Source organism: Nycticebus coucang, chromosome 14 (assembly GCF_027406575.1).
Source record: "Nycticebus coucang isolate mNycCou1 chromosome 14, mNycCou1.pri, whole genome shotgun sequence".
Lineage (NCBI taxonomy): Eukaryota > Metazoa > Chordata > Mammalia > Primates > Lorisidae > Nycticebus > Nycticebus coucang.
This window is the reverse complement of record NC_069793.1, coordinates 96,568,650-96,583,810: the sequence shown is the minus strand read 5'-3', so window position 1 is coordinate 96,583,810 and position 15,161 is coordinate 96,568,650. Positions and strand designations below refer to the sequence as shown.

At 43.0% G+C, this 15,161-nt stretch overlaps 1 protein-coding gene across 1 annotated transcript in view; it reads left to right on the top strand.

Moving 5' to 3' along the window:
• The window catches only part of FAT3 (FAT atypical cadherin 3), a 768,910-nt gene that overhangs the window by 622,017 nt on the left and 131,732 nt on the right, over positions 1 to 15,161 (top strand). The window contains exon 7 of the mRNA XM_053561979.1: positions 1,796 to 1,935. Within this exon, the coding sequence (XP_053417954.1) occupies positions 1,796 to 1,935 (140 nt within the window). The remainder of the gene's footprint in view (positions 1 to 1,795; positions 1,936 to 15,161) is intronic.

Here is a 15,161-nt window from a genome sequence, read left to right as displayed (position 1 = left end):
AACATGAAATGGTGACCCCAGGCTTGCGTCTCTTTACTGCAGACTTTCCCCTCTTTCTCCTTATCCTGTTCTTCAAAAGATTTCTTTGGAGTTAACATTTAGTGCTCCTCAGTAAATCAATTAAATATATTAATTGGATGATGAGCCTCTTTTTAGATGAAATTTCTCAAAAAGTATATAATCTCCAACCAATTCTCTGGTATCCTCATATGTCTTAACTTTAATTAAATGTCAAGGGCAATTATTTTTCTCTCCTGCAATTAAATAATCTTAAGTGTATATGACAGCCGCAAGCAATAAGTACTGGAAATATATAGGACCAGGCTTTTTTTCTTTAAAGTAAACTATATTATTTATTTAGACTCACTGTATATCAAAGTCTAGTAATTCAGTTAAAAGTTTACTTTCTCTTAACTGATCTTCCCATTGATAATTACAACATCATAGAAATGTTTGTTCATTGATTAGCAAAATGAAAAATGCAACCAAGTCTGTCTTAAAATTTTTTTTATTTTATATTTTATTTTATTATTTATTTATTTATTTTTATTTTATTTTATTTTTTTTCTTTTTTGCAGTTTTTGGCTGGGGCCAGTTTGAATCCACTACCTCCAATATATGGGGCTGGTGCCCTACTCCTTTGAGCCACAGGCACCGCCCTTAAAAATTTTTTTTTTAAGGAATAAAAATGAAATGCAAACAATGTAGATGTAAGAAAATCCAAGATTTCAATTCTAAAATATGAAAATCAGTAAGTGCATGGTTCTACATACTATAGTTAAATAAAATTACTGTCTAAAAATAAAATTCATACCTCAACATTTCATACTAAAATAAATATAGCTTGTGAACATATAGTAATATATCCATAATTAAAGTCATTCCGGCATTTGCGCTATTATCTTCTCTCCTCCTTAAGAAAAAAAATCTTTCATTTGGGAACATCACAAACCACACTTTAGTTCACAGAGATAGAACTATCAGCAGTAATTTAAACAATGGCAACGTTGTCTTAAACAGACCAGTCACAGACTGTGCGTTACACCTGGCCCTGGGGGCGTGGAGGGAAAATTTTTATATAAATTGTTTTATGAGTTAATGTCACATAAGCTGTCGTTTTCTCCAATTCTTTCCCAATTTTACTTTGTGAGTCTCTCAAAATTTTTCAACTTTGTTAGAAGAAAAATAATTCCCACTGTCAAGATGGCAGAAAAAAATCCTACAAATATCCCACTTGCAGATATAGAATTCTTAATATGAAATTAAAATGTTTTTTTGCTTTTTCTTCCCAGGATTTATAATTTTATTTCTGACGTCTAACTGAGGGCATCTGAATTACACCAGCCAAATGTTGACCATCAATCCTGAAATAGACTTTAAGTGTCTTCTCATTTTGTGAATAATAGTTGGACTATTTATTTAGAATTTAATCTACTTTGGAAAATATATATATATATAAATTTCTACAGAAGCCACAAGGGGTTGGAGGGTCTTCAGGTTTCTAAATAGTTTCTGGAGTCAGTTTATGCTTCACTACTCTAACATCACTGCTGAGAATTTTCTTTGCAATACATTCCTTTTTTATGACATTGGTTATGCATTGTAGAGGCTGTGTTTTGAAATATAAATTAAGTGAGGAATAAAGAGGTCCAATTTAAGATGTACAAAATTGAGCCATAGGGATGCCTGTCAAAAAATATTTCTGTGTAAGAGCTCCCTTTAAAGATATATGCTTTAACACGTGTAGTAACTTCTCAGATGTGCTAATTTCATATTGTTTCTGTGAACTCGTCAGGGGGAAATTTTGACAGCTCTTTTGACGCAGAGAAGGGAGTTGGGACCATTGTCATCGCAAAGCCTTTGGATGCAGAGCAGAGGTCCATCTACAATATGAGTGTGGAGGTCACCGATGGGACAAATGTTGCTGTCACTCAGGTGAGATGTTAAATTCCTGAATAGCAGGAGTGTTGAAAGAACTGCTAACGTTGGGGTGCAAGCAATGAAAACAGTGTATGAGAAGACGTTAATTATGCTCATGGGCTTCTAGTATCTACAGAAGTCATTTTAGAGAACAGTCTAGAAAAAGGATTCTATCGATGATAACGTATGTCTCAGCTGCCTCTTCCAAGAAGCTGTGATTGTTCAAGCCTGAGACATGATTCGCGCTTGTTTTCTGGTCATTACTGTAGATTTATCTCTTTGACAGCGAAGTTAGCTTCCCTGAATTTACAAAGGGGAGGACATTTATATCATCTGAGTTAATATGCCATGATAGTCTTCACCTTCTCATTTTCTTTATACACAGAAAATGATAGCTAAAGACTATCAAGAGTCCAGATTCATTTTGTAGACGAAGGTAAGCAGCCTATCCAAGGTCACGCAGGCTTAGTAAAGAGCAAGGACTGGGATGTAGATGCCCTGACTCCTTTCCCCTGTTCTCACCTCTACACCATGGTTCTTCATCCTGACAGCGCAGAGGAATCCGCTAGTTGTGGGGGATGTTTAAAAACACTGATGGTGGCTGGTGCAGTGGCTCAGGCCTGCAATCCCAGCACTCCGGGAGGCCGAGGCGGGTGTATTGCTTGAGCTCAAGAGTCCAGACCAGCCTTAGCAAGAGTGAGATCCCCGTCTCTACTGAAAAAAAGAAAAACTAGCTGGGCATGGTGGTAAGCATGTGTAGTCCCAGCTACTGGGGAGGCTGAGGCAAGAGGATCACTTGAGCCCAAGAGACTGAGGTTGCTGTGAGCCATCATGATGCCACAGCACTGTACCCACAGTGACAGAATGAGACTGTGCCTCAAACAAACAAACACACACACACACACACACACACACACACACCCCACTGGTGGCTGCACGCTGACACGCGAGATCATTTGTGATTCTACATGCATCTAGGAGTCAAGGGCCCTTTGTAACACTGTACTTCACCCTGACAGTGTGTGAAAAGACAGTGAGAGCCGGCAGGGGGAACAGACCCCCAGGCTCTTCACATGGCTCTGTACATCTTCCTAAGTGAGAAGAACACAGTGTTAAGTGTCGATGTGGCACAGACTTGTCCTAAATATGAGAGGATGTTCGTTCTGTTTTATTTTTTAGCACCAGAGACCTGGGCTGGTTATGGCATACGCTGTAACCCCTCCCTTCCTCCTGGCTTTGTTTTCTTGTTCCCATGACCCCAGAAGGCACCCCTAATTAATCAAAGTCCTTTTCCCTACTGAGCCCAAGGGTGTCACCAGAATCATTCTCAAAATCATGCTTCAGGTCGTGAAGATGAAATGTTTGCAAAGCCTAAAGCAAGCAGATGTTGGTTTGTTCTAAATATGATGTAAGTTTCTGCAACTAGCAAGTTTAAAAACGAAAGAAGGGAATAGTTCAGGTGTTTCTTTTGCCAGCAACCTCTTAGTTTGGAACTGTTTTAAAACTATAATGAGTTTCCTTTGAGTCTGTTTATAATTACAGGGTGGTAGCATTTGAAGGAGACAACAGGTTTCATTTTAGTACAACCCTTTTCCTTTACTTTCCATCAAACGGGTGCCCTAGATGGAAGGGGAAGGGACTTGCACATAACAAGGCAGCCAGTGTCTGACAATCCCTGACTCTCCTGCCTGTGTCCTTCTCAGCAACTAGGATGCCCATGCGACCCAGTTTGCCATGATGAGTCCCATTGCACCTGTTGTGCTGTACCCCTGTTCACTCTCAAAATTGCCCCAGTCGGTGGGATCACACCTGTGGTGCATATTACAGGGGTATTTGCGAAACTTGGTAAATGTAGAATGTAAATGTTTTGGCACAGTAACTGAGATAACGCCGGAAAGGCTATGTTAACCACTGTGATAAAAATGTGTCAAATGGTTTATGAAGCGAGTGTATGATGCCCCATGATTATATCAATGTATACAGTTATGATTTAATAATAAAAAAAAAAATTGCTCCAGTCGGGACAGTAATTACAGGATCACCTACCTGAAGCTACACTGCTTCTGGGTGTTTTCAAAACTAAAATACACACAGAAAGGACCTCCTGGCTGAGGTTCTACATAACCACACAACCTGAAAGCATGTCCCTGGACGCAGACAAACAACCCACCTGAACGACTGCTAAGCCTTTAGTATTAATTCACTTTCAATGTGAATTTAAATCAGGTCTTTAAAATTAGCTAGGTCTTCATGTTACCCAACCTCAACTTTTTAGTGCCACTTAAAAACATGAGACATATTTTGAGTAAAATACAACATACAAATAAAGCACAGCACCATATTCATTTCTAGATTTCTCTCCAGAGGTTCCTATCAGTTGAATGAAATGTGATATTCAGGGTATCCAGAATGTTATAGATCTTTAAAAAAGTTAGTATTCCTTTAATGAGAGAATGGATGGTAGATACAATATATTTAGTGTAGTTTACACGGAGGGGATGCTAGCTTTTCAAAGCACACAACCAATTCATGTTAACAACAACCACAAATTATCAGTGAAACTTTTATTCTAAAATTTCATTGGGACCTGATAGATGTCTGGAACAGAGTAGAGAACCAAGAGATGAACCCAACCACTTATCATCATTTGATCTTCGACAAGCCTATCAAAAATATTCAGTGGGGGAAAGACTCCCTATTTAACAAATGGGGCTGGGTGAACTGGCTGGCAACCTGTAGAAGATTGAAACTAGACCCACACCTTTCACCATTAACAAAAATTGATTCTTAACTGGATGAAAGATTTAAACTTAAGACATGAAACTATTAAGGTACTTGGAGAGAGTGCGGGGAAAACACTTGAAGAAATTAGGCTGGGAGAATACTTTCTGAGGAGGACCCCCCGCCAATTGAAGCAACACCAAAAATATATTACTGAAATCTGATCAAACTAAAGTTTCTGCCCAACCAAGAACACGATAAGTAAATTAAGCAGACAGCCCTCAGAATGGGAGAAGTTATTTGCAGGTTATGTCTCCAACAAAGGTTTAATAACCAGAATCCACAGAGAACTCAAACATATGAGCAAGAAAAGAACAAATGATCCCATCGCAGGCTGGGCAAGGGACTTGAAGAGAAACTTCTCTGAAGAAGTTAGACTCCTAAAAATGCTCATCATGCTTAATCATCAGAGAAATGCAAATCAAAACTACTTTGAGATATCATCTTAACTTCAGTAGGATTAGCCCACATAACAAAATCCCAGAACTACTGATGGATGTGGAGAGAAGGGAGCACTTCTCCACTGCTGGTGGGAATGCAAGCTAATACACTTCTTTTGGAAAGAAGTTTGGAGAGCACTTAGGGATCTAAATGTAGACCTGCCATTTGATCCAGCAATTCCTCTACTAGGTATATATCCAAAAGACCAAAAATCATTTTATAACAAAGATATTTGCACCAGACTGTTTATTGCAGCCCAATTCATAATAGCCAAGTCACAGAAGCAGCCCAAGTGCCCATCGACCCACGAAAGGATTAACACACTGTGGTACATGTACACCATGGAATATTATGCAGCCATACAAAAAGATGGAGACTTTACCTCTTTTATGTTTACATGGATGGAGCTGGAACATATTCTTCTCAGTAAAGTATCTCAAGAATGGAAGAAAAAGTATCCAGTGTACTCAGAACTATTATGAAACCAATATATAATCATCCACACTTTCATATAAAAGATACAAGACAACTATAGCCCAGAATGAAGGAGGGAAGAGGAGGAGTGAGAGGGGAGGGGAGAAGCCGGGTGGAGGGAAGGTAATTGGCAGGACCTCACCTATGGTGCATCTTGCAACAGTACTGTCAAATCTATTAAGAGTAGAGTATAAATGTCTTAACACAATAATTAAGTAAGTGAGGTGAAGGCTATGTTAACCAGTTTGATGTAAGCGTTCCAAATTGTGTATAAAATCAGCATATTGTACCCCATAAATGCATTAATATACAGTTATGATTTAATAAAAAGAATTATTAAACAGCATTTGTTCTACAAATTTTCTTTTAGTTCATACCATATTCTAAGAGCTGTACTAGGTGCTAGGTATTACAATTACAGTGAGTCAGAGTTTTAATTCCAGAAGACTGATAAGCTCATTTTCAAAACTTAATATGGGGACATATATTGCAGGACTTGGAATGTGCACATTGCGCAAGTCTTGTTTTTGTTGATTTTATTTTAAACTAGTATACAGTAAGATTTATCTCCATAGAGGTTCAGACGGAGTTAGAGACTTGGGATGAACTTGGAGGTGCCCCCTGGTAGGGCCCAGATGAGGACATTAATAAAAGGTGCCAAGGGATTTTCTTGTCAAAAGCATAAAGTCACTCTGTCTCCAGAGCCGTGACCCTCTTAAGAAGTGAGAATTAACACTTTCCAAGTTAAGTATCAACTACTGTCATCATTGTTACCATCAGAAAACCATTCCTCTGTCTCCTGAGCTATCTTGGGGCCTGAACGCCTCCCCAGTCCCTGCCCGTCCAGGCCTCTCACCTTCACCAGGGCTTCCTGCAGTAGTGCAGGAGCTACTCTCTGAATTAGTCAGCACCCTCCATGTCAAGGACATTTTTACCAAAGAATGTTTTGAGAAATAAAAAGCACTCTAGATTTCTTTTACAAATCCCTGAAGCATGCTCCAAAACCAGGATCTTAGGCAACTGCAACTTAATGATTCTACCATCAAACAGAGACCCTTTACCATAGAACTAAATAAATGTCCTGTAGCCCCAAAACACCTGTTCAGTTTTCCTGTGGGAACGCTCTCTCCTTTGTTCATTCAGAATCATAAAACAGAGTATGACACAGGCTTCCAATCAGCCGTAGACAACATGTTGAACTTCACTTCACAAATGTCAAATAAATCAGAACCTCACTGATTCTGCATCCGCAAGAAAACCTTTCCTTCATCTTCAGTTTTGTCCTGTTCTCCCAACTCGCACAGGAGCTTTGTGCCTCAGAGCTATAATACCGACAAATAAACCTCGGTTCTTTATGGGGATTCCCTGGGTATAGAATGTAAGAAGGTCCTGCGGATTTCAAGTGATAAAGATTCAGACCAACTAAATGCAAGAGCAAATCCTGAGTTTCTGTCTCCACGATACTTAGACATTCTACAAGGCATTGGAATGCCAATAAATTTTTAAATAAATCTTGGTATCCATGCATATTTCTCTAGAGAGAAAGCCCATAGTTTTTGTCAGATGTTAAAATGGGTATGTGGCCTAGAAATGATTAAGATAAACTAACTTCTTAACACACTTCCATTAGCTGGCAACTATAATTAAAAATTTCAACATATAGGGTGGCACCTGTGGGTCAGTGGGTAGGGCACGGGCCCCATATACCAAGGGTGCCGGGTTCAAATCCTGCCCCGGCCAAACTGCAACAACGACAACAACAAAAAATAGCCGGGCGTTGTGACAGGCGCCTGTAGTCCCAGCTGCTCCGGAGGCTGAGGCAAGAGAATCGCTTAAGCCCAGGAGTTGGAGGTTGCTGTGAGCTGTGACATCATGGCACGCTACTGAGAGTGATAAAGTGAGACTGTCTCTACAAAAAAAAAAAATTTTTTTTCAACATATAATCACCCATTTTTCATAGGAAACCAGAATAATAATGACCAGAGGGACCATTATTCCTATAAAGGCTCCTCAGCATTGGCACCTGGGGTTCTAGAGTGTTTCAAAACACTTCATTGTTGTGAGTTAATAAAGAGACAAAGTTTGTTTACCAAAGCCTTGGACAGCATTAACTTCCTTCAAGAATTTGGGTTTTTTGTAATAATCAGTGAAGCAGGGAATGTGCCACTGTTCTTCGGTCCTACAGAAGTTTCTCTCCTTGTTGATGTCTTAGAAGCCCAAGGGTGAGCACAGGGAAAGGCTGAAAGGGGGTTGGTGGTACTGCCCGCAGTGTCCGGCTGGAGAGGAGTGGAGCAGTCACAGGCAGCACAGGCTGTTACAGGAAGGGGACGAGCAGAGAGGAGGTCCAAAGGAGTAGCAACAATGAAGTAGCCCAGGAGAATGGGCTCGCCACTCATTTGAACAAAGGAATGCTGCAAAACCATTTGAAGAGGAATTCTACCCCTAGGACCCAGGCTTTGGTGCTTACATGCCATTTACCATGGAAAGAAGGAACCGGGAGTCAGTGCAGAAATAGCTAACTCCAGGTTTGGGGAGGAGCCTGGATCACGTGTCCCTGCCAGAAAACATTTATGGAATTATGTGGAAAGGTGACAAGAGGCACCAACTGGCTTAAACTGCTTCCACCAGTCAAAAATGGAATAATTTTAACATCAGAAAGAATAATGGAATAATGGCTGTCATGGACTGAAACAGGTGAAAAAGATTTTTAAAAACCCAAGAGTTTACATATACTAATCCTCAAAAACAAATTCATTTAATGCTCACAGTTACTCGGTGAGGCAGTACTATTTGTGGAAGGCAAAATGGCTCTCCTTCACCTCCCTGGGATGAGGTCCATGTCCTAGTCTTTGGAATCTGTGACTGTCGAGGAGGGCTGTCTGGAAATTATCCAGCCATGTATGTCTCTATTTTTCATATTACATGGCTGGATATGTTCCAGACAGCCCTCGTATGTTAGATGGCAGAAAGGATGTTGCAGGTGTAATTAAGTTTTCGGATCTTAAGACTGGGAGAGAATCCCGGAACATTCAGGCAGGCCCAGGCTCATCACAGAGCCCTTACATAGAGGCAGGAAAGGGGATGTCAGAGGTGGGAAGTGGAAGAAGGGCTTGGGGCACCATTGCTACTTGAATATGGAGGAGACAGCGTGACAAGGAACGCAAGCAGCCGAGAGAGGCTCCCAGCCGTCAGCCAACAAGGAAACAGGGACCCCAGACCTATGACCACAGGGAAGTGTATTTGGTCAACAACTTGAATGAGCAGATTCAGTCCATGTGCTTCCAGAAAGGAACGTGTCCCTGCCAACTGTGACTCACAGAAGTGTGAGTCACATAATCAGTGTTTTAACCTTCTAAGTGTGTGGTAACTTCTTAGGGTAGAAATCAGGAACTAATTTACTGTTGTCAGCCCTATTTTATAAATATAGAAATAGGGGTAAAGCAAAGGCTAGTAGACTGAGTAGATTGTAGGTTCAGATCCAAGCAGTTGAGTGCCAGAACCTGCTCTCTCAACCAGGACAGCGATGTTTTTCAACCCTTTTTATCTCACCACACACTTGAACGTATAGTTAAACTTCTGTGACAAACTTAAATTATGTTGAAAAAAAAGTATACTTAAGTATGCTTTGAACTTCTTTTTTTTATTAAATCATAGCTGTGTATTAATGCAATCGTGGGGTACAATGTGCTGGTTTTATATACAATTTTAAATATTTTCATCAAACTGGTTAACATAGCCTTCATGGCATTTTCTTAGTTATTGTGTTAAGACATTCATATTCTACATTTAGTAAGTTTCACATGTACCCTTGTAAGATGCACCACAGGTGTAATCCCACCAATCACCCTCCCTCCACCCATCCTCCCCTCTCGCCTCCCTTCCCTTTCCCCTTTCCCCATATTCTTAGGTTATAATTGGGTTATAGCTTTCATATGAAAGCTATAAAGTAGTTTAATAGTAGGGCTGGGTACATTGGATACTTTGCTAAGAAGAATATGTTCCAGCTCCATCCATGTAAACATGAAAGAGGTAAAGTCTCCATCTTTCTTTAAGGCTGCATAATATTCCATGGTGTACATATACCACAATTTATTAATCCATTCGTGGATCGATGGGCACTTGGGCTTCTTCCATGACTTAGCAATTATGAATTGGGCTGCAATAAACATTCTGGTACAAATATCTTTGTTATACTGTGATTTTTGGTCTTCTGGGTATATACCTAGTAGAGGAATGGTAGCATCAAATGGAAGGTCTATTTTTAGATCCCTACATGTTCTCCAAACATCTTTCCAAAAGGAACGTATTAGTTTGCATTCCCACTAGCAGTGTAGAAGTGTTCCCTTTTCTCCACATCCACATTTTTTTAACTAATGATTTTTAAAATTTTTCATGGAGCACCTAAGATCCTCTCGTGGCACATGGTGTGTCACAGCACAAAATCCTCATATCCCACAGAGGCAGTTTATTGAGGCTGGCCCGAGTCTTTCTGAGAAAGGTCTGTGTGTGCTGGGCTGGGACAGCCCTGACTGCTAGTCCTCAGGTTTGGTTTGCCTTGACCTTCTCTGCTTTGAGGATTCCATCCTCCTCGGTCTCTAAGTGTTAGGTTTGGAATTCCTAACTGTACTGCTCCCTTAAAAAGAAGATTTTCACCTTGAAGATTTGGACTGTGTCTTATCCTTTCCCTTTGCTCTGAACCTGCTTAGAAAGGGGGCGGGGAGAGGGGGAGACAAGATGGCGGACTGAAGCCAGCTTTCAACAAAGGCTCCCGTCCAGAAGGAGAGTTAAGGGACAGGAATTTAGTAAGTATCCTGGTGGACTTGAGCCTCACCAAGAGAGAAGGCTGAAGAACGCACATCAACACCGCCGAGGCAAGTTGTGATCACAAGGACGCAAACAAAAGGTACAAAATCCACCACCAAGCGGACGGGAGTCCCCCTCCCCCATGAGACCGGCTCTGGAGCCCCACAATTGAACAAGCGGGCAGAAATTAAAGGCCCTCCCACTACACTCCACGGGAGAGACCTTCTAAAAACTGGACCTACCTCCCCTACTGGGGTGCCGTGGCGTTCTCCTGCCGGACATAGGGCTGAATAAAACTTTGGGAATCCTTTGCCGGCAACCCTGAATCCCCGGCGCTCCCCTCCCGCCCACTGAGGTCTGGAGGCCTGTCCCCCAGGACTTCAGATCCTTGGGTGATTCCTCAAGGGGAGTGGACAGTCCCCGAGTTGCGACTGGTCAGCATTGACTCTGAGGCGCGCGGAGTGAGGAGAGGGCACCGGGCTGAGGGGGAGTCACGCCTCGCGGCACTTCCCTGCGGTGCAGTGCACCAACCCTCCCCGGGCATAGGGGGCCCAAGACTGAATAAGACTCTGGCCTCCCCGCTGAGAGCTGAGAACCCCTACTCTCACTCGGGGTCTGAGGGACTATCCCCCAGGAGTTCGAATCCTTGGGTGATTTCTCAAGGGGAGTGGACAGTCCCTGAGTTGCGACTGGTCAGCATTGACTCTGAGGCGCGCGAGTGAGGAGAGGGCACCGGGCTGAGGGGGAGTCACGCCTCACGGCACTTCCCTGCGGTGCAGTACAGCAACCCTCCCCGGGCATACGGGGCCCAAGACTGAATCAGACTCTGGCCTCCCCGCTGAGAGCTGAGAACCCCTACTCTCACTCGGGGTCTGAGGGCCTATCCCCCAGGAGTTCGGCTCCTTGGGTGATTTCTCGAGGGGAGTGCACAGTGCCTGAGCTGCGTCAGGTCAGCGCTGACTCTGGGACACGTGAGCGAGGAGAGGGCACTCTGCTGAGGGGGAGTCACGCCTCGCGCACTTCCCTGCGGTTCAGTGCACCAACCCTCCCCGGGCATACGGGGCCCAAGACTGAATCAGACTCTGGCCTCCCCGCTGAGAGCTGAGAACCCCTACTCTCACTCGGGGTCTGAGGGCCTATCCCCCAGGTGTTCGGCTCCTTGGGTGATTTCTCGAGGGGAGTGCACAGTGCCTGAGCTGCGTCAGGTCAGCACTGACTCTGGGACACGTGAGCGAGGAGAGGGCACTCTGCTGAGGGGAAATCAAGCCTTGGCGGCACTTCCCTGCGGTGCAGTGCAGGAGCCCTCCCCGGACCGTAGTATTGCGTGAAACTGAATGAAACTCTAGCTTCCCCCCGCCCCACTCCCAATCCGGGTCTGGAGGCCCATCCCCCAAGAGTTCTGATTCTTGGGGGATCTCTTAAGGGGTGTGGACCCAGCACAAACTGCGGCCGCTCAGTGCTGACTCTGGGGCGCGGGACAGAGGAGAAAAGGGTCGCCTGAGTGCCCACATCAGAGCAGCAGTTCCCTGGAGGTAGATCAACAGCCGTTTTTTCTTTAACGGCAGAACGCTCACTTCTGGATATTCTGAGGCCACACCCCCTGTCTCCCTGGGCAACCAGAGGAGGCCACCGGTGACACGGCTCACAAACCCAGAAGCCTCCAGGGCGGGGCCGACCCAGAGAGGTATTCAGACGCAATTCTCCAGCAGCAAAGACGTTTGAACTCAAAACAGCCCGTCTCCTGTAGGCGACGACAGGAACAGAGACAGAACCTCACAAAGTTGTCTGTTCTGTTCTGTTCTGTTAGCAGCATCCATCAGGGACGGGGCTAAGCCTGAGTGAACACCTCCTTCCCATCACCTGCATCAAACACTCAAAGATGTCAGGCCCCATCTCCTCCTGCTAGATAGCGGCAGTCTGCGGGGGCCTGGCAGACTTCCTCGCGATTCAGGCAGGTGCAAACCCCTGGAGTGTCTGTTCACTGCAGGCAACTGGGTTAGCCATCTGCAGAGATACCAGTGATTGGGTCCCACGGAGGGGCAAAGTGGGGAAGGAGACGTCAACCTTCCCAGACTGCTCTGTTTGCAGGGTGGCTCCTCCTGACTCCACGCTGCACTGGGGTGAGCTGTCTCAGAGGAGTCACCAGGCCCCTGTGATCCAGTTCCCAGAGACCTCTTGAACCCTTCCACCTGAGACAAGTGCCGATTGAGACAGTTGATTCGGACCTTTTGAACTGGGCTAATAGACTGAGGACTTTTCAGGTGGTGCCCTGGGTGTGCGATTGTAGGAAGGGTTGATTCTCCTTTTCCAACTGGGGCCAGAGGTGGGCAGGCGGGGTGACTTAATTGCTGATTTTTCCACACAGCTGAGACTTCAAGCCAGAGTAGAAGTTGCAATAGGATCGAACAGAAACCACCTGAAAACAAGACAGAACCACTTTGCTCCACCACACCAGACAGGGCCCCAGTTTCTCAGGCCACAACACTGTACGGGCCCTCGATAAAACCCCAGGGGAAAAACCAAAGGGAGTAAACCATGGGGCGGAATCAGCGGAAAAACTCTGGTAACATGAATAACCAGAATAGATCAACCCCCCCAAGAAAAGATACGGCAGATGTGATTGAAGATCCCATTCATAAACAACTGGCTGAGATGTCAGAAGTCGAATTCAGAATTTGGTTTGCAGACAAGATTAATAAAATGGAATTAGGAATTCGAGGAGAAATTAAAAAACTGTCTCAAGAATTTAACGAATTTAAAGACAAAACCACCAAAGACTTAGACACACTGAAACAAGAACTTACAGCCCTCAAAGATATGAAAAATACAGTAGAATCCCTCAGTAACAGAATGGAGCAAGCCGAAGAAAGGATTTCTGACATTGAAGATAAAGTCTTCGAACGCTCCCAATCTCTCAAAAAGGAAGAGAAATGGAGAGCAAAAACGGATCACTCACTCAGAGAGCTCTCAGATAATTCGAAAAAAAATAACATAAGAGTTATAGGAATTTCGGAGACTGATGAAGTGGCAGCCAAGGGCACAGAGGCCTTTCTACATGAAATTATGAAAGAAAATTTTCCAGACATGCCTAGAGAATCTGAAATTCAGATAGCAGACAGCTTCAGAACCCCAGCACGATTCAACCCCAATAAGCCATCTCCCAGACATATCATAATTAGCTTCACTAAAGTTAACATGAAAGAGAAGATTCTCAAAGCAGCCCGGCGAAAGAAAACTATAACGTACAAAGGTAAGAATATTAGAATAACTGCAGATCTCTCTGCTGAAACTTTTCAAGCAAGAAGAGGCTGGTCATCAACTTTTAATCTCCTAAAGCAAAAAAACTTTCAACCCAGGATCTTGTATCCAGCTAAACTGAGTTTCATCTATGATGGAGAAATTAAATACTTCAATGACATTCATATGTTGAAAAAATTTGCCATAAGTAAACCAGCTCTTCAGGATGTTCTCAGACCTATCCTCCACAATGACCAACCCAATCCTATACCACAAAAGTAAACTCAATCAGAAACTTCGGATCAAACTCCAACTCCCACACTGGCGAAAGGATTAAAAATGTCCACTGGACCTTTGAAAAACTCGATACCCAAAATTCCACCAGACTTATCAATACTCTCCATCAATGTGAATGGCTTAAACTGTCCTCTAAAGAGGCATAGGTTAGCTGACTGGATACAAAAACTTAAGCCAGATATTTGTTGCATACAAGAGTCACATCTCAACTTAAAAGACAAATACAGACTCAGGGTGAAAGGATGGTCATCCATATTTCAGGCAAATGGTAATCAGAAAAAAGCAGGTGTTGCAATTTTATTTGCAGATACAGTAGGCTTGAAACCATCAAAAGTAAGGAAGGACAAGAATGGTCACTTCATATTTGTTAAGGGTAATACTCAATATGACGAGATCTCAATTATTAATATCTATGCACCCAACCAGAATGCACCTCAATTTATAAGAGAAACTCTAACAGACATGAGTAACTTGATTTCCTCCAGCTCCATAATCGTTGGAGATTTCAACACTCCCTTGGCAGTGTTGGATCGATCCTCCAGAAAGAAGCTGAGCAAAGAAATCTTAGATTTAAACCTAACCATCCAATATTTAGATTTAGCAGACATCTACAGAACATTTCATCCCAACAAAACTGAATACACATACTTCTCATCAGCCCACGGAACTTACTCCAAAATTGATCACATTTTAGGTCACAAGTCTAACCTCAGTAAATTTAAAGGAATAGAAATTATTCCATGCATCTTCTCGGACCATCATGGAATAAAACTTGAATTGAGTAACAACAGGAATCTGCATACCCATACAAAAACATGGAAGTTAAATAACCTTATGCTGAATGATAGCTGGGTCAGAGATGAGATTAAGAAAGAAATCACCAATTTTTTGGAACAAAATGACAATGAAGACACAAGCTATCAGAACCTCTGGGACACTGCAAAGGCAGTTCTAAGAGGGAAATTTATAGCACTGCAAGCCTTCCTCAAGAGAACGGAAAGAGAGGAAGTTAACAAGTTAATGGGACATCTCACGCAACTGGAAAAGGAAGAACATTCCAACCCCAAACCCAGTAGAAGAAAAGAAATAACCAAAATTAGAGCAGAATTAAATGAAATTGAAAACAAAAGAATAATACAACAGATCAATAAATCAAAAAGCTGGTTTTTTGAAAAGGTCAATAAAATAGATAAACCTCTGGCCAACCT